This window comes from Siphateles boraxobius, unplaced genomic scaffold, assembly GCF_051911475.1.
Source record: "Siphateles boraxobius isolate OS27281-9 unplaced genomic scaffold, OSU_SipBor_1 99, whole genome shotgun sequence".
Lineage (NCBI taxonomy): Eukaryota > Metazoa > Chordata > Actinopteri > Cypriniformes > Leuciscidae > Siphateles > Siphateles boraxobius.
Window position 1 is genome coordinate 920,298 of NW_027509229.1, and position 27,781 is coordinate 948,078.

The window sequence follows — 27,781 nt, forward strand, 5'->3', positions numbered from 1 at the left end:
AAGGCTTGGCGCGAAGGCTGTCTCCCTCCACCCTCTAAGTATACGTTGCCGCCATTGCCGCACACCATGATACGGTAGAAGGTAAGTCTGTTGGGAAGCACGACCTGATCGTCAGGTTTCTGAGAGGAGCGAGGAGACTGAATCCTCCTCGCCCTCCTCTCGCTCCCTCTCAGGACCTCTCAGTGGTTCTAACTGCAGAACGTAGTGTTCAGGACCTCAGACCAGCTCTTGTTTGTTATGGTGGGAAGCTGAAGGGAAAGGCTCTCTCCAAGCAAGGTTGTCTCACTGGATAGTGGACACCATTGCTTTGGCATACCAGCAGCAAGGTCGACCGTGCTCCACCCGGAGTGTGGCGTCCTCTTGAGCTCTAGCGCATGCCGCCTCGCTAACAGAAATCTGCAGAGCTGCAGGCTGGGTGACACGTACACATTCTCCAGAATCTACTATCTCCGTGTGGAGCCAGTGTCCTCTCATGTACTCGCTTCAACCAGCTAGTACTGGACACGCTCAGGTGTCTTCGCTTGCTCGCCATTCCACTCCACGGACTGGATACGTGCGATATTCTCCTCAGGTGAGCTTTCCGAAAGCCCTGAGTTCCTCCTGCACTCCTGACTTCGGCGCCAGTGTCTATTGACCGTGCATCGGCTAGGTGCCTCCCGTGTGCATGGTCCCTCCCCTGAGTGACCCCCACATGTGTATTTCCACTGTAAGCCTCTCTGAGCATGTGTCTTTCACTTGGCAAGTCACCTTGCCACCCCTGGGGTTGAAATATTCCACCTGCGGCTGGACACCCCAGTGTTCTCCATATGCATCCCTCCGGGTCATATGTGTATTCCCTAAGTCCCCCCCCCTCTGGGTTGGCAATAATTGCATATTTCCTCTAAGCCATGGGATATGCTACCCAGTGTACCTTGGTATTCCTGTGCTAAATAGGAGTCCTTCGTCCGTGCTAGTCTCATGACAGGGATCTCAGATTTACGCAGGGCACTGGAAGACAGCCAAGAAGGTGGCGTGATTAGACTTAATCCGACGAAACTCGGAGTGACAACGAAAGGGAACGTCTCGGTTACGTATGTAACCCTTGTTCCCTGAGTAGGGAACGGAGACTTTACGTCTTCCTGCCACTTTCCACTGTACCGTGGGGATCGCCTGAGTTCAGTCTCGGCTCCTCAGCGAAGAAACATATCTGCATGTTGCCAGCGTCCTCCTTTTATACCCACGAGGTAAGGCGGAGATACGCTTTGCAAATTCCGCAGACCCATGGCATTTCTTTGCCATTGGCTCATTTTGTATACTCGAAGTCGATAGGCTTTCTAAGCGAAACCCCATTCGTCGCCATCCGACGTAACGTCTCCGTTCCTTACTCAGGGAACGAGGGTTACACACGTAACCGAGACGTTTCCATTATATAACTACTACAAATAAATTAAATGTGGCCACAATTGAACTTAAACAATAGAACTGAAAAACAAAGGGACAGATTAATAATAAACATCCTTACGTTTTAGTTAAAACTAATGAATGAATGAATTAGCCTAAACATTCTTGTAAGCTGTGTTATTATCGTTACTGACAAATAAAAATAATGCTGTGTGAAATGCTGTGTGATAAGTGTTATGGCTGTGAACCATATCTCTTAAATGTTCGTCCAGTTTGAACTTGCCGCTGAAACTGCTCTCTCCGCAAGTAGCCGTGTAATAAACGGGATAATGTAAATCCAGCCAGTGGTTATCTCAGAATAAACCCCTGATGAAGACCTGATCCTGATTACCCTGTCGGGTTTATTCTGAGTTAACAACCGGCTGGATGTACATCATCCCTTACTTAATGCCTACCGAGCCTAGCTTGTACCACACCAGTGTTGAATGCTTGATTCTGGTTGATAACTGAAAAATGTAGATGAACAGTTTTTCTGAGAGCTGTGGCAGTTTCAGGAAATAACACACTCTTGATGGCTTTCTGGCATTCGTGTCCACAGATCCTGTCCTCCATTGAGCTTCTGCAACACTCGCTGCCCAAGATCAACCGCAGCACGTCTGAACCCTCTCTGCACAGAGCATCCCAGAGTGAAGACATCAGCTCCGGCACACTGGCCTCCATGAAGATGCCAGTCTTTTGACGCCCACACTGCTGCTGAGATGAGACTGTGAAAGGATTTCAAATGCAGAGATCCATTCATACTGTCGCTTTTCCTTGACCTCCGCTCAACGGCCTGTGTGATCCTGAAGAGCTCGATCCGCCGCTTCTCCTGGTGTGTTTTGTGAGCGTTGGAGCTGAACTCTGCAGGACAGTGGCTTGAAGACCTGTGATGCTCTCAGAAACAAAGGCTGTTTTCCGTTTGCAAGCCTGGGACAGATACAGGGATTTTTAGATTATAAGAAATTTGCTTCAATCCCTCATTTTATGGGTCTGAAAAGATGTTGCCCTAATGCTCAAAGAGTGATGATTTTTATATATTATATACTGTACACAAAAAGAGCTTCATAATTTAGTCAGTATTGAGTTGCCATTGAGTGGTGTTCAAGATGGGACTTAGTCTTACGCAGTTTGAGATCAGTTTTGTGAGATCAAGTATTTTGAAGGTGTTCTTGATATGTATAGAGTACATACAGTTAATCAATTATTTTAATAAAATTAAGTTAAATACCCTTTTCTATCCTTGCATCTCTTCTTTTGCTGGGTTAATGCCTTTTTAACCATCACAGGCTTTATATAATTATGCTCATGGATTAATATACCCTTTAAGTTAAGTTATTAAATTAATATTAAGTTGTTTTTTTAGCTGCTTTGAAGAAGCACAACAGATATTTAATATATATTCCACAATACAAAGTAAATACAAATTTATTCCGCAATACAAAGCGAGGTCTTGCTTTCCCGCTTCAGTCACACCCCTCTCTGTCTGACTGAGAGGAGCAGCACATTCTGTTGAACAATTTAATGTAAACAATTTAATTTTACCCTTTATTCTCGTCATGCGCTTATATTACTCACTCACACTGCAGACACGTTTCAGTACGAAGTCCAGTACGAAGTACGAGTCCATATTGGTAAAACATGGATTCATCACATTGTGGCAACAATGCATCATCATCACCAACCCCTAAGAAGAGTAAAACATTGAAGTATGATATGGGCTATCTTCAGTCTGCCTGTATGGTGGCTGGGACAGATGCTGAACCGCTACTCCAGTGTATTATATGCGCAGATGATAGCATGAAGCCATTCAAGCTGAAGCGCCATTTAGAAACCAAACACCCGACACTCAAAGACAAACCTTTAGATCTTTTAAAATTAAAGTTATCTTGCCTTGCACAACAGAAACGCAACATTTGGTGTCAGAGAAGGTGTCAGGTCTCCTTCCATGTCTCACAGCGAGTTGCCAAATTAGGAAAACCTCACACAATTGCCGAGATGCTAATCTTACCTGCTGCCAAAGATGTCTGGAGAGAGTGTCTCAGCACAGATTACTGACATCACTTTTTCTAACGACACCGTTAGCCACCGCATATCTGACATGGCAAGCGACGTTAAGGAGTGATTGCTAGCTAACATCAAGCAAAGCCAGTCCTTGTCCCTGAAGCTTGATGAGACAACTGATGGTGCAGGACTGGCACAGTGGCTTACATGTCAGATATATCAAAAATGACAATATTGAGGAGGACATTCTTCCAGCGCACGCAACTGGCAAGGCATTGTTTCAAGTTCTGGATGGGTTTATATGGGAGGCAGGCATGTCATGGGATAAATGCAGGACAGGGCCTGTTCAATGACTGGGAGGGTTATCGGTCTGGTCGTGTCCAGCATTTACCCCCTTTAGTCAAGTGGACCCACTGTATGATTCACATTGCATGAAAATGCCTGAGTCTCTGGAAGTCAGTTTTAAAGCAGGCAGTGCAAATGGTCAATTTCATTAAATGTTTGCTTGTTTTCCTTGCTTTGTCAGGAAATGTGAGCCGAGCATTAGATGCAGGTTTGGTGGCTCTCCAGAGGTCGGGTTTTACATCGCCTCTACGAATCGCGTTCAGAGGTGAAGACGCTTCCTGCTGATGTGAAGTCCGATGTTATGGCGGTACCTGGTCGACCCCCTTTGGTTAGAGCAGTTTACACACCTTTTCCACAGGTTGAATTTGTTGAACACACTGATGCAAGGGAGAGATGCCAACATCTTGCTTCTTTCAGACAAAGTCAGTGCATTAATTTGGATCTTTGGCTTGATCAGCTGATTAATAAAAATGTTGAAATGTTTCCCAACTTAGCTGACTGTGAGCAAGAGACAGGGATATATATATCTCTCCTTTGATGAACACAGAAGCTCAACATGTTGAAGGACTCAAACAACAATTCGGACGTTATTTCAGTGAGGATTTCAGTTCATTTGCCGATCAGAGATCCCTTCAGTTACCCAGGAAAAGACCTTTCCGTTGACATGGAGGAGCTCTATAGCTCTTGGTTGGTCTTCGTTTTGGTTGAGTGTGATGACTGAATAATCCTCAGTTGTCTGACGCCGCCCTAAAATTACTTCTTCCATTCGTCTCAACTTATCTGTGCGAGTCCGGGTTTTCAAAATGGACTGCCTTGAAAACCAATTACCGAATTGGCTCCAGGTGGAGGGTGACATCAGGCTTGCGCTGTCCAAAATTGAACCGCGAATTGTGCTTCTTTGTCCCACTGATTGATTGTCATGGCTAACTAGACAGGCGCTTTGTCCCAATTTTCACAATTCGTATGTGACTGTTTTTACAATGCAAGATGAATCTAATGCAACATGTTTTACATGTAAAATAGTATGTTTTAAATTGGCTTATGAGAGGCAACTTACTGAAATCCTATTTAAAGTTATTAGTTGGTGCTTGCCAAAGGCAAAGTCAAGTCAAGTCACCTTCATTTACATAGCACTTTTAACAATATGGACTGTTTCAAATCAGCTTTACAGTGATAATAGGAAATTAAAGTAACAGAGATTGTTTTGGCCTTACAGCAGCTCTAGAGTAAAGTTATTGTCCAGCTAAAGTTAGTTTTGATTTATTCACTTCCGTCGCAACGATTTGATTTGATTTTGATTTGATTAGATTTTAAATTTTTTTGGTAAATTTACACTGAAATAACCAAAAAAAAGGAGTCGGCTGAAGCCGAGGCTTATATTTGCCTACCCTATTTAACCATATACATGAATGTGGCGAAGGACGGCCGAGGGAAATGAGAGAACGGCGCGAGGCCGGTGGTCCGATTGCTAATGAGCAACACCTGGGTAGCACACCGGTCTCGCATCTCTCACGGAGGAGCGGAAGCATAAAGGAGGAGCGACGACGTTGATGATCGAGAGAGGAACAGGCCTGTATTTTAGTTGTGTTTTGTTTTGTTTTTGTATTTGTATTTTACTTTTGCCAGCAGTCGTTCGCGAGGGGCTGCTGGCAGTTATATTTAGTTTCGGTAGCCAGCAGTCGTCCGCGAGGGGCTGCTGACGGTATTTTGGTTTGTTTGTTTTATTTTAAATAACTTATATTTTGATTGTTCGGCGGTTTCCGTCTCCTCCTTCCCTGAACATTGCTACACTGGTGCCCAAACCCGGGAAGAGGGAGGAACGCGCTGTCAGAGAGTCCTCGCCGCTGTGGGGTATCCGCAGTTCCATCGTGCATGCCGCCGGGAGCAGGGAGCGGGGGACTCGCGGCCATGGACGCTTGAGGCGGTGCGCTGGAGTGAGTTGCCGGGGGGACGGCCGAGCTTGCTGCCGTCCGCCTGGGAGTTGGAGGGGCGGCTGCCGTCCGGGAGGGAGCGGGGGAGTCGCCGCCGCTCGCCGTGGGCCGGAGCCTGCTGCCGTCCACCAGAAAAAGGGGAGGAGCAGGGAGCGGGGGACTCCTACCGTCTGCCCTAGAGCCCAAGGAGCCGTCGTCGTCCACCGGGCGGCGGAGGAGCGTTGAGCCGTCCACCGAGGGCTACCCAGCATCACCGCCAGGCACCGCGGAGGAGATCGCCCAGCTGGTGGGGGACGAGATGGCAGCGCGTTGTGGGAAGCGAAAAAAAGTTAGTTTTTTTTTGTTTTTTTTCTCTCCCCTCTCTCGATCTATCGCTTCTCATGCTTCCGTCTCAGTTTCCGTCTCAGTCGTCCGCGAGGGGCTGCTGGCAGTTATATTTATTTTCGGTAGCCAGCAGTCGTCCGCAAGGGGCTGCTGGCGGTATTTTGGTTTGTTTGTTTTATTTTAAATAAAGTATATTTTGATTGTTCGCCGGCTCCCGCCTCCTTCTTCCCTGAACATTGCTACAATGAAGAATCAGCATTATAAATGATAAAAAACAGTATACATAATTATACAATACTGCACATAATTTTTTTTTACATAATATTAACAAGTTTTACGTACTAACTGAATAATCATTAACAATTTTCTTTTTTAAAGATCTTTTAAAGCTAAACAGAGAAGTACATAATTTCAAATCATCTTTTAGTAAATTCCATAGTTTTACACCCAAAACTGATACACATCTCGATTTTACATTAGTTCTTTCTCTTCCACATTCAAACATAAACAGGCCTCTTAAATTATATCTACACTCTCTTAACTTAAATAATTTCTGAATACCAGATGGAAGACTTTTATTTAGTGCTCTATACATTATTTCCAATATTTTTATATATACAATATCTGTAAATTTTAAGGTATTACTTTGAATAAAGAGTTTATTAGTTGGTTCACGATATCCTACTTTATTAATAAGTCTAATAGCTCTTTTTTTAACTTAATTAATACAGCTATATTTGTTTTATTTGCATTTCCCCATATTTTTGAACAATATGACAAATAAGGCATTACTAAGGAGGAATATATAATACTCGAACCCTTTTTATTTATTAGATCTTTTGTTGTATACAATATTCCTACTGATTTTGCTACCTTGCTTCTAATATATTCAATATGTGCTTTCCAAATAAATTTATTATCTATGATCAAACCTAAAAATTTGGTTTCATAGGCTCTTTCGATTTCAACTCCATTTAAATGTAACTTTGCATTACTATGAGTCCTATTACCAGAAAATATCATAAATTTAGTTTTATTTTCATTTAAAGATAACTTATTATAGTCAAAACACTTCTTTAACGCAATTAATTATTTTTGTACCAATTGCAATTCATCCATATTTTTTCCAGTGCAAAAAATATTTGTGTCATCGGCGAACATTATAAATTTCAACATTGTAGATACTGTAAAGATGTTGTTTAAATAGAGAATAAATAATTTTGGTCCCAAAACTTAGACTAAACGATCATTAGTTATTAACTTAGGGGCCGCTAACACAACACCGTTCTAAAAGAAAATTCTTTAATGTGATCCGGCCGCTCATTTGCATAAAACAGTGCCTGGTGGCTCTGAGAATTTTTTAGCGCTTCCGCGTAGCCACGTGAATCGGAATCATCCCGACAACGTTTTATCAGTACAGAGGTAAAGGGAAGGAGGCCATCAAAAGGAAGAGACTAGTTGACACTTCAGGACTGCGTTGTCGTTGTGTCGAGGCGCTGGTCCGATCCCGATACGGTCTGGATCCGGTGGACTGCGGTAAACCTCGGGATAAACAGAGACACAAATAGCGTAGACGCCATCCTTCTTATGATGTACAAAGTACATGAGGATTTATGGGAAGTGTTCCCGGATCTTATCTATGCAGCCTAACATTGAATTATAGAGGTCTATACGTATTGTGATATGTGTATGCTAAGCGAAAGAGATGTGTTTTTAGTCTAGATTTGAACTGATAGACTGTGTCTGCTTCCCGGACAATGTTAGGAAGATTGTTCCAAAGTTTTGGTGCTAAATAGGAAAAGGATCTACCGCCAGCAGTCGATTTTGATATTCTAGGTATTATCAACTGGCCGGAATTTTGAGATGGCAATAGACGTGAAGAAGTATAATGCGTTAAGAGCTCACTCAAGTACTAGAGAGCTAAACCATTTAGTGCTTTGTAAGTAATCAGCAATATTTTAAAATTTATACGATGTTTAATAGGGAGTCAATGCAGTGTTGACAGAACTGGTCTAATATGGTCATACTTCCTGGTTCTGGTAAGAACACTAGTGGCTGCATTTTGGACCAAAGCCCGAACTATTACTATTGCGGTTTTTATTCCGCCAAAAGTTTGACGCGCTACTCCTCCCGAACCGTTTGTCACAGATCCATGATTGATTAGTCAAATCGACCGGCTCATTGGGGAGAAGTGTGCTATGACTTTTATAAGCGATCGGGTGTACTGTGTTCGCCCCAGGGATGAAAAAGCGGCCGAAAAAGTCCCATAGATTTTGCATTGCATCGAACTTTGACGAGTCATAGCTCCGAGCAAGGATTTCGCAGAAACGTGTAATTTGCCACATTTGAAGAGGCTGACAAGCTCTGTAAGAACATTCCTCACAATGGGGTAAAAGTTGCACCCCCTGGGGGCAGGAGCGGCCCAAAGTTTCCCCATTGATTTAGTATGGTGAAGGTCGGTCCATGAAACGCATGTTTCTCCTACTTTGGTAAATTACATAGGGATTTTGTATTTAACATAACTCTCGATCACAGTGTCATAGAGACAAGGGGGCGGGCTTATTTTACTCAGACGACCAAACAGTCTCTCATGATCATTGTGAAGCTATCAAGCCACGCCCTAGCAACCATTTAGAGCACCCTAGCAACATGTTTCTTAGACTTACATTGAAAGAGATCAAAGGGATATATTTGGATAGAAGTGTCATAGGAACATGAGGATGGTCTCGTTTGACTCGAGGCAGCAAACAGCCCATCCTGAATCAACTCAACACTTACTGGCCATGCCCTAGCAACCAAAATCCAAAGAGAGATATCTTCCATTCTGAATGTCACAGAGTCATGGGAGTTGGTTTATATCATTCATACTGACAAGCAGCCTTTGAAGCTTCATCATTGGCAGGTCCATAGCAACCAAACAGTACCATAACAACCATTTATCAAGACCTATATCTCTGCTTCAAAACATGGTATAGAGATGGGTGTTGGTTCGTTTGTTTCGGTTGGGAAACAGTCTGTATATATCAACATGGTAACTGTGTATTCACACCCTAGCAACCGTTTAGAGCCACCTAGCAACCATATTGCAACATATATAAGCCGTATTACAGGTCCACAATATCATTCAGACATGGTTGTTGGCTCTTATGCAATCATGTACAACACCCTAGCGACTGAGTGGCGAGTTTTGCTACTGCAAGCACCCACTCATACATTCTAGTTAAGTTGGCTTGTGAGAGCCAACTTACTGAAATCCTATTTAAACTTATTAGTGGTGCTTGCCAAAGGTAAGACATCATTAGTGTTCTCTTGCATACTTATTAAGTTGGCTTGTGAGAGCCAACTTACTGATATTGTACTTCAACTTATTAAGTTGACTTGTGAGAGTCAACTTACTGATATTGTACTTAAGATTATTAAGTTGGCTTGGAAAAGCCAATTTACTGATATTGTACTTAAGATTATTAGTGGTGCTTGCCAAAGGCAAAGCATCACAAGTGATCTCTTGTGTACTTATTACTAGTGTGTGCTTGCCAAAGGCAAAGCCCCAACTATTACTATTCCATTTATTAATCTGCCAAAAGTTTGACGTGCAACTCCTCCCACAGCTTTTGTCACAGACCCAGGAATGAGGCATCAAATCGTGTGGATTTTTCGGGAAAGGTGTGCTATGACTTTTATAAGCGATCAGGGGTACAGTGTTCGCCCCAGGGGCGAAAAAGAGCGAGGATTTTGCTTAAACTTGCGGTTTACCACATTTGAAGAGGCTGGCATGCTCTTGGTGACAGGTCTGTCTAAGCAGTTGTACCTTGTTTTAATCCTCACTTGGCGGATAAATCCCCTCTTATACGGTATAGTATGGACAATTTTACCCATAATCCATGAGTTTCGAGGGGCAGCATCATTGACAATGAGTACAACATCTCACACTTGAAAATTTCTTTTATTTACAAACCATTTCTGCCGTTCCTGTAGCTGAGGTAGGTATTCCCTCCTCCAAAACAGGTCGGCCATGTATTGTACTTGTCGCCACCTACGACTCACATATAAGTCCTCCCTCTGAAACAAACCAGGGGGTAAAGATGATTGAGTTTTCAGAAGTAACAGATGGTTAGATGTTAGAGCCTCTAGATCTTTGGGATCCATAGATGATCTTGTTATAGGACGGCCATTAATAATTGACTCCACTTTGCACAAAAGAATATTAAGACCCTCTTCATCTAAACTCTGCACCCTCAAGATTGAATTCATAATCTTCCTCACGGATCGAATCATCCTCTCCCAAACACCACCGTGATGAGATCCCGTAGGAGGATTAAATATCCATTTTTTACTCTTCTGGATTATAACATCATTGATCTTATGATGGTTCCAATTTTTTATGGCTTCTCCCAATTCTCGTTCGGCTCCGACAAAGTTGGTTCCATTATCGGAGCGTAATTCTAATACTTGATCACATCGTGCTATGAACTGCCGTAAGCCGTGGATGAAAGAATCCGTATCCAATGATGCAACCACTTCGACGTGTATGGCTCTTAGGGCCAAACAGGTAAAAATGACTCCATATCGCTTCACAGTGCTTCATCCACGTTTGATCTCGAATGGGCCGAAACAGTAAATTCCAACTTGGGTAAATGGTGGTTCATCTGGTAAGACTCTGCTTGAAGGTAAATTTGCCATCTGTTGAGAACCTGCTGTTCCTTGAAGTAGTTTGGAGATTACACATCTGGACAAAATTCTCCGTATGGCAGTACTTGCTCCTGGTATCCAATACCGTTGGCGCAGCCTAGCCAACATGTAATTTCGTCCGCTGTGCCCGACCTCATTGTGAACATGCCTTAAAAGAAGTTCAGAAATATGCAGATCCTTCGCCAGAATTATTGGGTGCTTTGATTCTTCAGGCATGGCTACATCATCTAGACGTCCATACATTCTTATAACACCTGCCTCAATACTGGATTGAAACGGTACAGAGGACTGCTCTGTTTGACATCTTCACCTCTTTGTAGAGATATCAATTCCTCTGGGAACCTCATCTTCTGGGAAAAGCGTATAATCGCCATTTCACCTTCCTCTAGTTTGTCTACTGAAAGATAGCCTTCACTCATACTGGATCGTAGTTTAAGCATGTTTCCATTGATAACTTCCAGTGGTTGATTCAATTCAGTACAATCAAGAGTTTCTTTCAATTGTTTTCTCCTTTTACTTAGAGCTAGTAGGGTTTTCTTCAGCCTGAGGATCCAGGCCACAGCCTTCCTCAGACGTGTCCATGATGAATAATGATTAATAAGCCGTGATACAGCACTATATCCCTCCTCAGTTTGAACCAGTAGAGTGTTAACCACAAGTTCTTGCTTGATTTCTAGGTCTTGAACCAAACTCTTTCCCAAATCAATTGGCATATCTTGCCACTCTTCTTTTGATCCAGTTAGAAAGGGAGGGCCAAATGTCCACATCTGCTCCTGAAGTAAAATATCCACCTTCAGCCCTCTTGAGGCAAAGTCAGCAGGATTGTTGGCAGAATTTGTATATCTCCACTGAGCCGCTTGGGATGCTCTCAAGATCTCAGACACTCTGTTGGCAACAAAACACTTAAATCTAGAGGACTCATTTTGAATATACTTTAACACAGAAGTGCTGTCAGACCAAAACACAGAATCTTGTAATTTCATCCTTAGATCTCTTTTCCATAGCCTGTCCATCCGACTTGCGAGAGTGGCGGCTGTAAGTTCCATACAGGGAATGTTGGTAGATTTCACTGGTGCTACTCGAGCCTTACCTATCAAGAAGGCAGAATGTACAATGTTCTGACTGTTATGGAGAAGCAGGTAGGACACAACGCCATAGCCTTCCTCACTGGCATCCGAGAAATGATGCAACTGAGCTGCCGTGACTTCTCCAAACTCCACAGGTTTCAAACATCTTTTGGTCTCAAATTTCTCCAAGCCATGAAGATCATTGAGCCAATTTCTCCATTTCTGTACATATTTGATGGGTATAACACTATCCTGTCCAACCCCTTCCCTGCAAAGATCTTGAAGAATCTTCTTTGCAGAAAGAACTACTGGAGACAAAAATCCAAGAGGATCATAAATGGCACTAACCACTGAAAGTATCCCTCTTCTGGTAAAAGGTCTGTCCCTTATTACTACCCTAAATCTGAAGGTATCAGATTCGGCACACCACTGTACACCTAGTACCCTTTCCATCGGAAGTACATCATGGTTCAAGTCAAGGTCCTTTACCTCTTTCACCCTGTCTTCTTCTGGTATGGAATTTAGCACCTCCCACCTGTTGCTCATACATTTGGTCAGATGGAATCCACCTTTAGCACACATTGCATGAAGCTCCTTATATAGTTGGATAGCATCAGATTCTGTGGGCACTGAAGTAAGACAATCATCCACATTGAAGTGTTTCCGGATGACCTCTGCCGTCCTGCAATTAAACAAACTTACATGGTCCTCTGCACATTTTCTGAGTGCATAATTAGAACAACTTTGGGGATGAAGAAGCTCCGGACAGATGTAAAACAATTCCGAATTCCTCCAAGGCTTTACTCAAGTCGCCATTTGACCACCACAGAAACCTCAAAAGGTCAGAATCCTCCACAGGAACCTTCACTTGATAAAACATGGATTCAATGTCAGCCATTAAGGCGACAGACTCCATTCTGATTCCTGTAAGAACACTTATTAAAGTGCTTGTTAGGTCTGGTCCCTGAAGTAGCTGTCCATTCAATGACACTCCCTGAAATGAGGCACTTCAGTCAAAAACAACCCTGATCTTTTTCTTTTTTGAAAAGGTGCCTTGTGTAATATCCGCCAAAAAAAATCAATTCATAATCCACATTATGAATGATTTTTTCATAATCTACTCTAGAGAAACAAACGAGAAACGGCATAGTCTCTATGCTCCGCCCCTACCTTCACAACGACCCTAGAGCCATAGCCGAAGCCGAGCCAACTCCTATGAGGATGTTTTGACTCCAGAGGAATGTTGGTTGATGTCAAGTGATTTTTAAATGACATCTTCAAGCTACTCCCCTTCACCAGTGAATGTTCATATTCGTTTTGTTCATATTACATTTTTATTGTTAGTTTGAATTACATTAATTTGACAGACAGCATTCGCTGCTGTTGACCAAGCTAGCGCCATTCAGAGCTGCCAACTCTCACGAATTCACCGTCACCGATTCTGTCAATGTTATTACGCAATTCAAACAAAAAATACCGTTTTGGCGCTTGTAAATGTTAACGTTACACGACAGATCCCTAGCGCACGTGAACCGATCATCTCTACTAGCTAATAGTAAAAACACACGAACACTGTTACAACTTACACACACAACTTACCAAAATGTATTCTTCATACATAATACCGACCAATCATTTTTTTAATCAGCGTGCAGAGGTCAATAACATAGCTGGAGAACAAATATGTCAGATTTACCTCAGGAAAGCAATTTAGTAAACATAATATAGCTCACGTAGTTCTCATTACACCTTTCAATGTAGCCATCGCTAACTTTAGAACTTATATCGAACAGCCTACGATAAATTTCTATGTTATAACTTCCCGAAAAAACTAAACAAACATATAAAACAAACTTGTAGCGAAATACTAACAGCATCTTACTTACCAATCCAAAAGAAGAGTCTAACTTCAATTCTTTCATTTCCATTAGCTGTCTCCAACGATGGAAAGCAGTGCCAATATTAACTCTGGTTCTTCTCCTTTTTTTATCCGATTTTATTTGTGATTCCGAGCGCGTTTTTTTCCCTGCAGCGGGTGGTTGTGGTAAGGGTCTCTTGCCAAGGGCTTCAGCCATTCTTCCGCTCTCTTCCCTGAACTGAACTGTAGTAGTGGGGTGTAGTTTCCACACGATTGACATCAGGTTCAAATACGCCCACAAGCCGTGCGACTTATTCGTGTATTGCAGTTTGGCTGGTGTTGCCCGCATACCGCCTCCCATGGCCTAAACTGGTATTATGACATCTGTCGGGCCGGGGTTAGTAATTTAACCTAATTCAGGTTGATATCTATGCAACACTATAACTTTTTATTTTTTTAATGACATCATCGCCCTTATTTCTTCTCATTCTTTTGATCCGTGTGACTCATTTTTTGTATATTTTTAACTCAATTCTGACACAGGGCACCTTTAAGCGGTCCATTCACTGTCCATCCAAGTATGGTTCTTAATCCATATGGTCCATTCATTTGACTGCGAACAACCTGCCATGGCTCCAGTGCCTCTGGTACATTTGCTCCAATTAAAAGCTCAACTCCTGCTTCGATTGAGGGCAATTGTATGGGATTTAAATAAGGCCATCGAACAAGATCACTCTGCATGGGAATATTGGATTTAGAAACTGGCATACTTTTCTGGGAATACACTTCAGGAAGTGAACAAAAATGTGCCTGATCCAATCCAGCAACTTCTAGATCCTTAAGAACATAACTGGAAACCGATTTGTCTTGATTCATTGTTTCAAGCAGAATATTCAGTTTTTTGCCAGAAAGAACAAGCTTATTCATAAGACTTTCTGTACAAAAGGTCGCTGAACTGCCTGGATCTAAAAAGGCATATGTTTCCACAATTTTGTTTCCATCCTTAGATTTAACACAAACTGGAAGAATGGATAAGGCACAAGCATCTTCACTGGCCCCAGTATTACTACTGGACTGAACAGAGATCAGAGCACTGCTCTGGTTCCTTGCCAGAGCAGTGCAAAGTGCAAGCAAAGCAATTGCTTTGGTTCCTGTTTTATCTCGCTGAAAGACATGAAGGATGCTGGGATGTTTAGAGCCACACACACTGCATGTTATGCGCTTCTTACAATCTCTGCTAATATGACCTGTACACAGATAGCCAAAACAGATTCCTTTGTTCTTCAGAAAGTCCATCTTTTCCTTATGGATTTTTTTAGCAAGCACAGTACAGGAATTCAAGAAATGTTCTTCGCCACAACAAAGACAGTATACCCGTCCTTTATTAGTTTTCCTAACGTCTTCCATACCTGGTACAGTACCAGTGGTAGCGAAACTACTTCCCTTAGTCTTGGAACGGATCATGCTTCGATCTCCACAAAAAGGAGCCTTTAAGATGTTTCCAAACACAGTATCTGTTGCAATTTTTACTTGCTTTTCTACTAAATCCACAATGTCTTTAAATGCTGCTGGTTCCTTATGTTTTTCCTGCAGATCACATGCCACTGCTCTCCATTTGTCTCTGAGCTTAAAAGGCAACTTTTAAAGAATTATTTGCATGTTGGTAGCCAAGTTTAACTCTTTCATATAACGAACATCCTCCATAGCATTACAGCAAGCTCTAAGAAAAAGATGATAATCTTGTAGAGCCCTTGTATCCTCAGGTTTTATGAACTTCCAGGAGAGCACCTTGTCCATATATGCAGAAGAGATTTTGAGTTCGTTTCCAAAATGTTCCTTAAGCAGGGTCTAAGCTTTCATGTAACCCTGCGTGGAAGTCATGTGTTGACAACTTCTGACAAGTTCTCTAGGGTGACCTCGGGTATACTGCTCAAGAAAGTAGAAACAATCACCATAGTAGTTTGCTCTTCTTTCCACAACCTCCTCGAATGACCGTATAAAGCATTGATATTGCAAAGGATCTCCTTCAAAAGATAGAATATCTCTGTGAGGAAGTAATAAAATATTACGTTGTTTTACCAACATGGCAGTAATTTCATTCTGTTTTTCCATAAGACGCAATATATTTCCTTGTTCTCCATCAGTTAGTGATTGTCTTGAAACAGGTACTTTGCCACTACAGTCTTTATTAGACTCATAAAGTACTCATAAGTACTCATAACTCATAAAGTAGCTGCCCATTCACAGATGCAGTTGGCTGAAATAGTGTTATGGACCTCGGTTGTCGCACAGGCTGAAACTGAGAATTACTTTCCTTATTTCTTGCACCTCCTGTTGAATTATTTAACAGACAGAGACTGTGACTTGACATACGTGTCAACTTGAACTGATGCCACTGGCATTGAATTAGAGCAGACCATTTCATCCTTTTCCTTTCTTGGTTTACTTACTTCCAAATGCATGCTTTGTTCTGATTGCAGCAGACCTTTACACATTGGCTTTAGCCATAGACACAGCTATTTTAGTTTGAAGATAAATTTGTTCCTTTTTTTTTCTTAAACGCTCCTCTTCTTCTTCCACAGCATGCCTCTGTTGCAGCATTTGCTGACTGGCTAAAAAAGCCGCCACTTCAGCTTCAGCTTGAAGGCGAGCAGATAATGTAGATGATCTACTAGATCGTGAATCAGAAGAAGAAGAGCTCCTTTTACTTGATCTTTTGCTCTGAACCGGGACCTCCGGGACTGGAACCAGGGGATCCGAACGCAATTGGGAGACAGATTCTCCCAGAGCGTGATGATTTTCCCCTAGAACAGTCTCAGGATGAATCTTTAAAACATGCTTTTGAACAGGTCTGTACCATCGATTGTCAACCTCTCCAGCCCGCTCGACCGCTCACTTATCCATATTTTGCGATTCTGAAAGACCGGTTGTATAGAGTGATACAAGACACTCAAACAAAAGAAATTACAACCCAGTTGTTAGTACCAAAGAGCCGTTGGGAAATGCTATTCCAGGCGGCTCATTCAAATCACATGGCTGGACAGCAGGTAAATCCGCCAGCCGCCCCAAAAGCGCCATTGCGCCCGCTTCTGTTGATGGAGGTCCCCTTCCAACGAATTGTGATGGACCTCATCGGGCCATTAGAACGGTCAGCACGGGGACATCGCTTTGCATTAGTCATAGTTGATTATGCAACGCGATATCCTGAGGCAGTGGCACTCCGCAGCATCTCCGCTAAAAGTTTAGCGGATGCCTTGTTTCGTCTAATCTCCCGAGTGGGGATCCCGAAAGAGATCCTCACTGATCAAGGCACGGCGTTCATGTCACGTACTTTACGCAAACTTTACGAGTTATTGGACATTAAATCGATTCGCACCAGCGTCTTTCACCCAAAAACGGACGGCTTGGTGGAACGATTTAATCGCACATTAAAGACGATGATTCGTAAATTCGTTCACGAAGATGCCAAAAATTGGGATAAATGGTTAGAACCCCTATTTTTTGCTGTGCGCGAGGTCCCGCAAACCTCCACGGGGTTTACCCCCTTCGAGCTCCTTTATGGTCGTCAGCCCTGCGGGGGTGCTAGACGTGCTGAAGGAGACTTGGGAGGAGGGGCCTTCGGAGAGTCGAAATGAAATCCAGTATGTCCTGGACCTGAGAACAAAACTCCACACTTTGGGGCGGCTCTCAATGGAGAATTTGTTACAGGCTCAGGACAGACAGACCCAGTTATACAATAGGGGAACAAAACTAAGAGAATTTTCACCGGGAGATAAAGTCCTTCTATTGCTTCCCACGTCGAGTTCTAAATTACTCGCAAAGTTGCAAGGACCCTTTGAGGTCACACACCGAGTCACATGTGTGCGCGGTCCTCGGAGCGCTGAGACTGGCTGGGCTGACGGCCAACCCAAAGAAGTGTGCGGTTGGGCGTATAGAGGTCAGGTATCAGGGATTCCACTTGGGTCACAGGCAAGTGCGTCCCCAAATTGATAAGACAGCAGCAGTTGCGACACGCCCGAGACCCAAGACCAAAAAATGGTGGCACATACGCTCTCTGGAGTGCATTTGCTAAATTCTTGCTAATTTCCTGACCAGTCATTTGTGGTTAAGACCATTTAAAGCTCAGTGTTTAGCCATTTTAGGCTTTGCCCAGTTATTTTTCCCAGGAGTGTATATTGTAGTAGTATATAAGCATAGGTATATTTAAAGATTGATTCAAGACAAACTATTGCTGAATTAAAGTGTCCAAGAGCAGACTGATCTATTGTGTGAAGCACAACAAATGTATTTAAGTTTGAAGAAGCATGCCTGCGGTGTTCACACTTAATGAATTGCTTTGGGAAACCAGATTAAGGAAAAATGTGCAAAGGCCACACAAGTACATGATTTAAGATTTTGGTCACACTGCTCACCACTATTGCAATGCATAAGCAGCACTTTTGCGTTTGATGCATCTGAATCAAACGCAATAAATCAAGTTTGAGAATTCTGCTGGCAACTGTCTACAGGCCACCAGGGCACCATAAAGATTTTATCAAAGAATTTGCTGACTTTCTATCAGAATTAGTATTGACTGCAGATAAAGTCCTAATTGTTGGTGATTTTAATATACATGTAGATAATGGAAAAGATGCAATGGGATTGGCATTTAAAGACATTCTTAACTCTATTGGAGTTAGACAACATGTGTCAGGACCTACTCATTGTCGTAATCATACTCTAGATCTAATATTATCACATGGAATAGATGTTGATGCTGTTGAAATTCTGCAGCAGAGCGACAACATCTCAGATCATTATCTAGTCTCATGTAAATTACATTTAGCCAAGGCTGCAAAGCCATGTTATGGCGCTTTTCCACTACACAGTACCAGTTCGCCTTGGCTCGGCTCGACTCGACTCGACTCGCCTTTGTTTGGTTTTCCACTGTGTAAAAGTTGTACCTGTACCTGCTTTCGGGTACTTTTTTTCGTACCACCTCCGGCGAGGTTCTAAGCGAGCTGAGGCGAGCTAAGGCGATACTAAAATGTGACGTGAAAACAATGCCGACTGCTGATTGGTCAGAGAGAATCGTCACTATTCACTGCGTCATCATTGCACGCGCCAGATGGAGTATCCAGAATAACCCCGCCTTTTTTAAATAGTTTAGCCAGAGATAGTTACTAAACTTACTACTATTATTATGGCAACTCGGAAGAATACGCCGTGGTCAAACGAGGAGGTGCAGACATTCCTTTGTTTGGTTGCCGAAGAGAGGATCCAGCGAGAGCTTGATGGGGCAACGAGGAACGAAAGGCGTCGCTATGACGACCGGGTACTATTTGTGGCGATACTTTCTGCAATGGAAAACGGAACGAAAAGCGAGCCGAGTCGAGGCGAGCCAAGGCGAGTCGAGTCGAGTCGAGCTGATACTGGTAATGGAAAAGCGCCATTAGACCTATCACTTCTGCCACTAAAGATTGCTTTATCAATAATCTTCCTAATCAGTTTCATCGTCTCAGCATCCCAGATAGCTTAGAAGAACTTGATATTGCAACAGAAACTTTTAACTCTCTCCTTTCCAGCACTTTAGATACGGTTGCTCCGTTGCGCTTAAAGAAGATTAAAGAAAATTGTCCAATGCCGTGGTACAACGAGCACACCCGGGCCCTTAAGAGAGCAGCCAGAAAAATGGAGCGCAACTGGAAGAAAACAAAACTAGAGGTATTTCGGATTTCATGGAAGGAGAGCTCGATTGCTTACAGATAGGCTTTAAAAGCTGCTAGATCTGCTTATTTTTCAACCCTATTAGAAGAAAATAAACATAATCCAAGGTATTTATTTGAAAAAGTGGCTACACTAACGAAAAAGAAAGCTTCAAGCCCAGAAGTTTCCAAGAAACACAGCAGTAATGACTTTATGAACTTCTTCACTTATAAGATTGATAATATTAGGGACAAAATTATAACTATGCAACTGTCTACTACAGCATCACATCAGGGAGTGCATTATAGTCTCCCCGAGGTAAAATTTGATTCATTTGTTGCCATAGGAGAGGAAGAATTTTGCAAACTCGTTAATTCATCTAAATCGACAACATGTATGTTAGACCCTATACCGACTAAACTACTGAAAGAGATGCTTCCAGAAGTCATAGATCCTCTTCTTAACATCATTAATTCATCTTTGTCTCTAGGATACGTACCAAAAACCTTTAGGCTGGCTATGATTAAACCGCTTGTTAAAAAAACGCAACTTGATCCTACAGAATTAGTCAATTACAGGCCGATCTCAAATCTACCTTTTCTGTCAAAGATACTAGAAAAGGCAGTATCTTCACAACTGTGTTCCTTTCTTAAAAGAAATGGTATCTGCGAGGATTTCCAGTCAGGATTTCGACCGCACCATAGCACTGAGACAGCTCTCATTAAAGTCACAAATGATTTGCTCTTATCATCCGATCGTGGTTGTATCTCTCTATTAGTGTTACTTGATCTTAGTGCTGCATTTGACACCATTGACCACAACATTCTCTTAAATAGACTAGAAAACTATGTTGGCATTAGTGGAATTGCACTAGCATGGTTTAAATCATATTTATCTGACCGCTATCAGTTTGTAGCAGTAAATGAAGAGATGTCTTATCGATCACAAGTTCAGTATGGCGTACCACAAGGCTCAGTTCTCGGACCGCTGCTGTTCACTCTGTACATGCTACCTTTAGGAGATATCATTAGGAAACATGGAATTAGCTTTCACTGTTATGCTGATGATACTCAGCTCTATATTTCTTCCAAACCTAACGAAACTCACCAATTCACAAAATTATCGGAATGCATAGTTGATATTAAAAATAGGATGACTAGTAATTTCCTACTACTAAATTCTGAAAAAACAGAGATTCTAATTATTGGACAAAAAACTTCCACACGTAATAACCTAGAATACCGTCTAACACTTGATGGCTGCTCTGTTAAGTCTTCGTCGTCAGTTAGGAACCTGGGTGTGCTCTTTGATACCAATCTATCATTTGAAAGTCACGTGTCTAGTGCCTGTAAAACCGCATTTTTCCATCTTAAAAATATATCTAAATTACATCATATGCTCTCATTGACAAATGCGGAACAACTAGTTAATGCGTTCATGACATCAAGGCTAGATTATTGTAATGCTCTACTGGGTGGTTGCCCTGCACGCTTAATAAACAAACTACAGCTAGTTCAAAACGCAGCCGCTAGAGTTCTTACCAGAACCAGGAAGTACGACCATATTAGCCCGGTTCTGTCAACACTGCATTGGCTCCCTATTAAACATCGTATAAATTTTAAAATATTGCTGATTATTTACAAAGCACTAAATGGTGTAGCTCCCCAGTACTTGTGCGAGCTCTTAACGCATTATAGTCCTTCACGTCTATTGCGATCTCAAAACTCCGGCCAGTTGATAATACCTAGAATATATAAATCGACTGCTGGCGGTAGATCCTTTTCCTATTTAGCACCAAAACTCTGGAACAATCTTCCTAACATTGTCCGGGAAGCAGACACAGTCTATCAGTTCAAAGCTAGACTAAAAACACATCTCTTTGACCTAGCATACACATAACACTCTATAGACTTCTATAATTCAATATTAGGCTGCTTAGATTAGGTCAGCCGGAACTGGGAACACTTCCCTCAAATCCTGATGTACTCGTTACATCATAAGAAGAATGGCATCTACGCTAATTTTAGTGTCTTTGTTTATCCCGAGGTTTTCCCGCAGCCTGCCGGATCCAGGCGGTATCCAGATCTGACGAAGGACTTTCGCCTGGACCTGATGACAATGCAGTGCTGAAGTGCCAATTAGCCTCTCCCTATGGAGGATCCCTATACCACTCTACAGATAAAGCGTTGTGTAATTTTTCGGTTCGCGTACCTACCCAAAGTGATAAGATAAAATAAAAATTCTGCATCAAAATTTATAGACAAGTAGTTTGTTTAGGCATGGTTTGTAAGGAATTACAAACCTGCGCACATATATTCAAACGCACATAACTATAGAATCAATTCTTAATGCGCATCAGCGTCTATCACAGGTTCGCGTTTAATTTAATAACAAATGATCATTTAGACGGAAGTGAATCAATCAAAACTAACTTTAGCTGGAAAAAACATTTTTCAAGAGCCACTATAAAACCAAACCAATCTCTGTTACCTTCAATTATATCTTTATCTCTGTAAAGCTGCTTTGAAACAATCTAGCTTTTTAAAATTGCTATATAAATGAGGATGACTTGACTTGACTTGAATTGTTGTATCCTGTTGTCTTTTTTTCTGCCAACAGGGAAATATGTCATGTCAACCTCCTATTGTTCATGGGCTACATGACAAAAGACAATCTTGCGATTGTAACGCAGTGGTGTGAAGGCAGCAGTCTGTATAAACACCTCCATGTGCAAGAGACCAACTTCCAGATGTTTCAGCTGATAGACATCGCTAGACAGACGGCTCAGGGCATGGAGTGAGTTTCACATCCTGGGCTTGAGGGATTCGTCTTCCTCGAGTGTGTATAACTTCATTGTGAATGTTTCAACAATTATTTATGGTGTTTGCTTTCTCTCACAGCTATCTACACGCAAAAAAACATCATCCACCGTGACATGAAATCAAACAGTATCCTTTTTATGATATATCATTTCCTCTCCACTTTTGTTTTAGGTCTAAAGGCAGATGTGATAGTTTTAGCTGTTTAGCTACAGGCACAGCTAGGGTTTCCAACCGTTCCGTATAATATCGTCCTGTATTTGACACATAAAAGTCTTGTTCCGTATTGAACTGATACTGATACGCACTTTGTTCCGTATTTTTGAGAATCAAAAATGCCTTATTAAGGGTGGGGAGGAGACAGGGTACAGGGAGCTGGTCAATGACATAATTGATTATGGAGAGGAAAATGACCTGTTCCTAAATGTAGACAAGACCAGGGAGCTCGTCATAGATTTTAGGAAGAAAACCCCTCCTCTGCAGCATCTCACTATCAAGGGTACTGTGGTGGAGAGGGCCGCCAGCCATAAATTCCATGGCCTGCATTTGACATCTAACTTGAGCTGGACTACAAACACTGTTACCACAGTGAAGAAAGCTCAAAAACGCCTTTATTTTATCAGGCTTTTAAAGAAGGCTGGGCTTGGGGTGTGCTCTCTTACTCATGCCTATAGAGGACTCATAGAGAGTGTCTTGACATATGGCATCATCGTGTGGTTTGGAAATGCTACACAGGCAGAGAAGAAGTCTCTCCAAAGAATTATAAAGACTGCAGAGAGAATCATTGGGACTAACCTCCCACCCATAACCACACTGTACATAGAGCGCTGTAAGAAGAAAGCCCAGTCCATACTTAGTGACATTTACCATCCAGCGTATTCACTATTGAGGCCCAGATACAAATCCTATAGTCTGAGACATACAAGAGCGGACAGTATCATCACACACAGAACACGCTTTTACAATAGCTTTTATCCAGCAGCAGTGAGACTAATGGCAAATTCATATAAATAGGGGATATTTAGTATAAATGGCTAGCAAGCCCTGGTGCACTTTGTTTCTTGACTCTAAGGGTGATGCAGTACAATTCCTATGTATGTGTACAAATTCTTTTGTGCCTTACAAATGGCAAATAAAACTTTGAATTGAATAAAACTTTGAATTGAATTGAATCAATCAGTATTATTGTATAAAGATATTTGCACTACACTTCCTTAAAATGTTGTCTAATTAAATTAAAAATATTAATTTTTGCACTGGAAAGAACATTCTAGAAGTCTAATTCTATTGAATAAGTTCGCACAAGGCTACAGCAAACTGTTGTGTTTATTTTTCTTCAAATGCAGTTTAAGCCGATGAGTTTTGAATGTTATATGTTGTATTTGTTTAAATAAAAAATAAAACGTATTATAAACTAAACATATCCATGGTTCATTGTTGGCAAAATGATCATGATAGCCTTTATAGGCTATATCTATGTGGTTCAGTCTTGTATATTGATTAGGCCTACTTTCCTATTCTATAAATATATAGACCTAATAAGTTGTATTATAATATGCTATAATGTATGATAGCATACAATATTCACCAGAAGTCATCATTTCAGGGGTTATTTTTCAAAATTTTCTTCCGTGAGGGAGATGTGTCTGCGTGATGAATGGTGCAGTAATCTGCAAGTATGTGTATGTGAGTGTGTGTCCAAAAGGTGGAGACAGAGTAAGGAGGAAGAGAGCCAGGATCATGACAGAATATTTGAATGACATTTGAAACTTTGAATATTTCAGTTGACTTGCTTCAATGTACCCCACCGATACCATGAACTTTATTGGGTGTTGCATCAAGCTGCAATGTTGAAATGATGTTTTCCACACGACAGCCACTTTTGACTACTAAATGTTTTACTGATGATTCAGAACTTCTACTAGCCAAAACAAAAATACCAGAATAAACCTGATTATCATTCACGGCTAACATTTTTAATATATCTAGTTAGATTATTCAGTTTGATTGTTAAAAATGTAGCAGTGACATGAATGCTGCCTGTTACCCGCTATGGTTGATTTTCACTCTCACTTGACTAGTTGTCGGATGTTCATTTTAAACCCTGGTTATATCGTAATGCTTAAAGTACACTATGTAACTTTTGGCCCTCTGGCAGTAAAAACACGAAATACTTTTAATAGCCTTAACATAGTGAATCAGTGTAAGACAAAAACATGAGTTTAGAGGAAGGATTGATGATGCATTTATTCATTATTTACATTTTTATCATTTTTAACAGAAAACTATTTCCATATGCATTATTAGACAGGCGAATTTAAAGTAACACTAGGGAACTTTTCAACCGTCATAATATATTTCCAATTCTCTTGTGATGGTACATCGACTTACAATAGGTTGAATGACACGTCTGCCATAGCCTGACAGGGTCTGTAGCGTTTTTAATCGTACTTTTAAACTTCGGGTTTCGGGTAGTAACCGGCGAACAAAGGGAACTACAAAATTCGACTGCTTTACGGCATATACGTCACTTCCACCACCACCCCCACTTTCTTAAAATCGGACGTGCGAGCCAAATGTTATAGTCATGGCCGAAGCAGCAAAGAAAAACAAGAAAGCAAAGGTTTTATCGGAGCAAAGCAAAAAGAGAAAAAGAGAAAGTGATCGCATTAAAGGCAGAACGAGGATCAACATTGGGCCAGCGTTTTCTCGCTGGCGTGAGCTGAAGGAGGAGGAGGGGTGCCCGACCGATGCGGACTTGGCTGTCATGCTTTTGGACTAGTAAGGGGGCTTTTACACTGGGCTCGTTTGCTGCGGTCCGAAGCCAAGCGCTATTGTTCCCGGCGCCCCCCATAGCGTTGGTCTCGTTTTACACTCAACTTGATTCTATCGAACTCTGGTGTGTTTGCGTGCATCTTACGTCATTGCAAACGTGCACGGCGCATGATAGAAAACACGACGCGGGTCAATATATTGTGTTTTTTATTAATTTGGTGCTATTATTCATAGCTGAGTAAACAACGCAGGTTAACTGTGTGTGTTTCGCATAAGCTGTCTTTCCGCTGCTTGCAAATGGACTCTTTTGAGGAGACAGTGGATTTCCATTAATTTTTTGCCCTGATTGCACGCACTATGCGCGAATACACTGCAGACTCACTCTTGCTCGTATCCAGGGTAAATCTTCATCCCTTACGTGTGTTTTATTTAACTAAATACATCATAATCGACTAAAACGCATGTGCAGGATACTTTACTTCCTGAACAAGTGCGCACCCGAGTCCGTGTTGCTTTCACACACACGCGAATCGCAGCACGGTTTGGGAGCAACCGAACTCAGACCACCTCCTCCAGGCAGTCTCGAGTTCGGTACCCTAGATTTTTCATGCGAACCGTGCCCCGTTCCGAACTAAACTGCCAGTGTGAAAGCCCCCTAAGTATATTGCTTGCATACTATCTCTTTGTTTTTTTTTGTCTGCCTCACTATGTTACGGAAGCTATCTTATCCTCAGTTTATCTTCATGAGTCAAGAAATGATAGAGTAGCGAATTATCAATCTGGTAGCTAGTAAACGATATTCTAGTTTTTGATAGATTCAGTAAAACGGTAACCAATAGACTAGGCTACTATAATGACGCTGGCTTGTAAACGTGATCATCGCGATCATTTGTCGTTAGAAAAAAAATAAAACCCATGAAATTATATTCATATGACATGCTGAAATATATGCCACTGTACCTGGGATGAAGACATTTCACACGCGACGCAAGCAGAACGCCTGCATGTGACCGCGTCCTACAGTGATCAGGAATATCATGGTTGTCAACAAATGCACGTGCATGTAGGATGACAGAGTTAACGACAGTAGTAGAGGACAATACTGTTTCCCAACTGTAGAGGGACCCCGAGAGCAAAAGTTACCTGGAGTTACTTTAATAAATATCAAATTGTTTTTTATGCCACTTGCTTGCAAATAAACTTCAGCCATGCATTTCGAATAGTTTGATGTTTTACGAAGGGTTGTCTACATCCAGGGGCAGAAGAGCGTCGGACAGACATGCATTCTCAAGATTTATATAGTAATATTAAGGTGTGTGTAGAGGAAATTGTGACATCATCCAGTAATTTCAGTGAGCATAAATCTCAATGCGTGTAATGGCAATTCTGTTATTTTTACAAATTATTAACCAATCGAAGTGTTGAAAATAGCTTGTGAGCAAACCTCTTAACTCCATTGGACACTTCAACTGTCTGAGAAACCTCGTAACTCCACCCCTTCTTCACTTGGCGCCGCCACACAGGGAGCTTCGCAGCATTTTTTCTCCTCAGGATTGGAAGTCGCAGTCCTCGTCGAGCAACACGTCCTCTGAGGTAAATGTCCTTATTCATGATTCAGTTATATAAATTATATAATAATAGTTTATATATTATATATAACAGTTTTATCTCGATCGAAGTAATGGTAGTGCTAGTGTAGTGTAATGTATCGTTTCTGAGGATGCTAGATTTTTCTTTCTGCTAGGTCTTGCATTGGACGCTAAGTTAGCTAAGTTAACTTATCTTGTTGATTGAAATCTTCCATGGTTTTGTTTCTGACGAGGAAATTAAATTTAAACCTCAAAAATTGCCTGTTGTTGACTTAGTTAGCCGCTATGTATTGGTTTTGTCGTCATGTTAGGTGAGATAGCTAATGTGATTTTCGTGGGGCTTAAAGAAAAAATCTCTCGACCACCGCTAACGCTAGATCTGGCACTCGTCTGAGGAACAACATTATAATTTAATGTAACGTTACAATGTCCGGATTGTAGCTTACAATGTCAAGGCATTCTGTCATGTTCAACAAGTAACGTTAGCTACCGTTTACTTCATGTTCATCACTAAGCAAGCTAGCTGGCTTCTTGCCTTATCATATGTAAACATGCCGTATAACTTAATGAAACAATCATTTGACCTTTATTTATTTTATTTTTTGCAGCAACCATGTCTGTGTCCTCAGAGGAACTCTGTCAGATGGTCAATGTGCCATATGATCAGGCAAGGGCCCAATAGACAGTGAGAGCTCTGATGGAGAGAGTGTAACATTAGAGAGAGAGGAAGCAACAGTGGTGGAGGGAGAGGAAGCAACAGTGGTGGAGGGAGAGGAAGCAACAGTGGTGGAGGATACAGTGGTGCATGCAGGTAGAGTGAATTTCTGAGAGATAATCATGATTTCACATGCCAAAATGAATGAGATTTAATGCAGATGGATTTCACAACAATATAAATAAAAAATTCACACTAATTGTACCATGTGTCTGAAAAGATTTCTCTGGTGGTGTGTGTCACACTACTGCAAGGATGAAGACTAAGAGAATGGCGTTAACAGGTTTTATTTTAGACACTGTATGCAACTCCTGAATACAGGAATGAGCTTCGAGATCTACACAGGGAACACAGGGAGAAGACTTGAACTTGAGTCTGTCTTGTAGATACTGGAAATAGCTGACCACTGGAATCCTGATAGAGATCCGCGAATTCCACTGTAGAACACAGAGAGGCGGTTTGGAGAATCCCGGGGAACCACTGCACACAGAGGCTGCTTGGAATATACACACACACTGGGAGGTTAGTGTAGAAGGACAATACTTGCATAGATATATTGAGGAT

The 27,781-nt window shown here is 41.8% G+C and overlaps 1 protein-coding gene across 6 annotated transcripts in view; it reads left to right on the forward strand.

Annotated features, from left to right (window-relative positions):
- Positions 1–26,533, forward strand: part of LOC143733368 (RAF proto-oncogene serine/threonine-protein kinase-like) — a 78,852-nt gene extending 52,319 nt beyond the window's left edge. For 4 of the 6 annotated variants that reach the window (XM_077225069.1, XM_077225073.1, XM_077225071.1 and 1 more), the window contains one exon: positions 1,979–2,649. In XM_077225069.1, coding sequence (XP_077081184.1) covers positions 1,979–2,119 — 141 coding nt within the window. In that variant the 3' untranslated portion in view covers positions 2,120–2,649. Of the gene's footprint in view, positions 1–1,978; positions 2,650–26,436 lie in introns of those variants that run through there. The other 2 variants (XM_077225070.1, XM_077225074.1) reach the window with 2 other exon arrangements.
- The last annotated feature ends 1,248 nt before the right edge of the window (positions 26,534–27,781 follow it).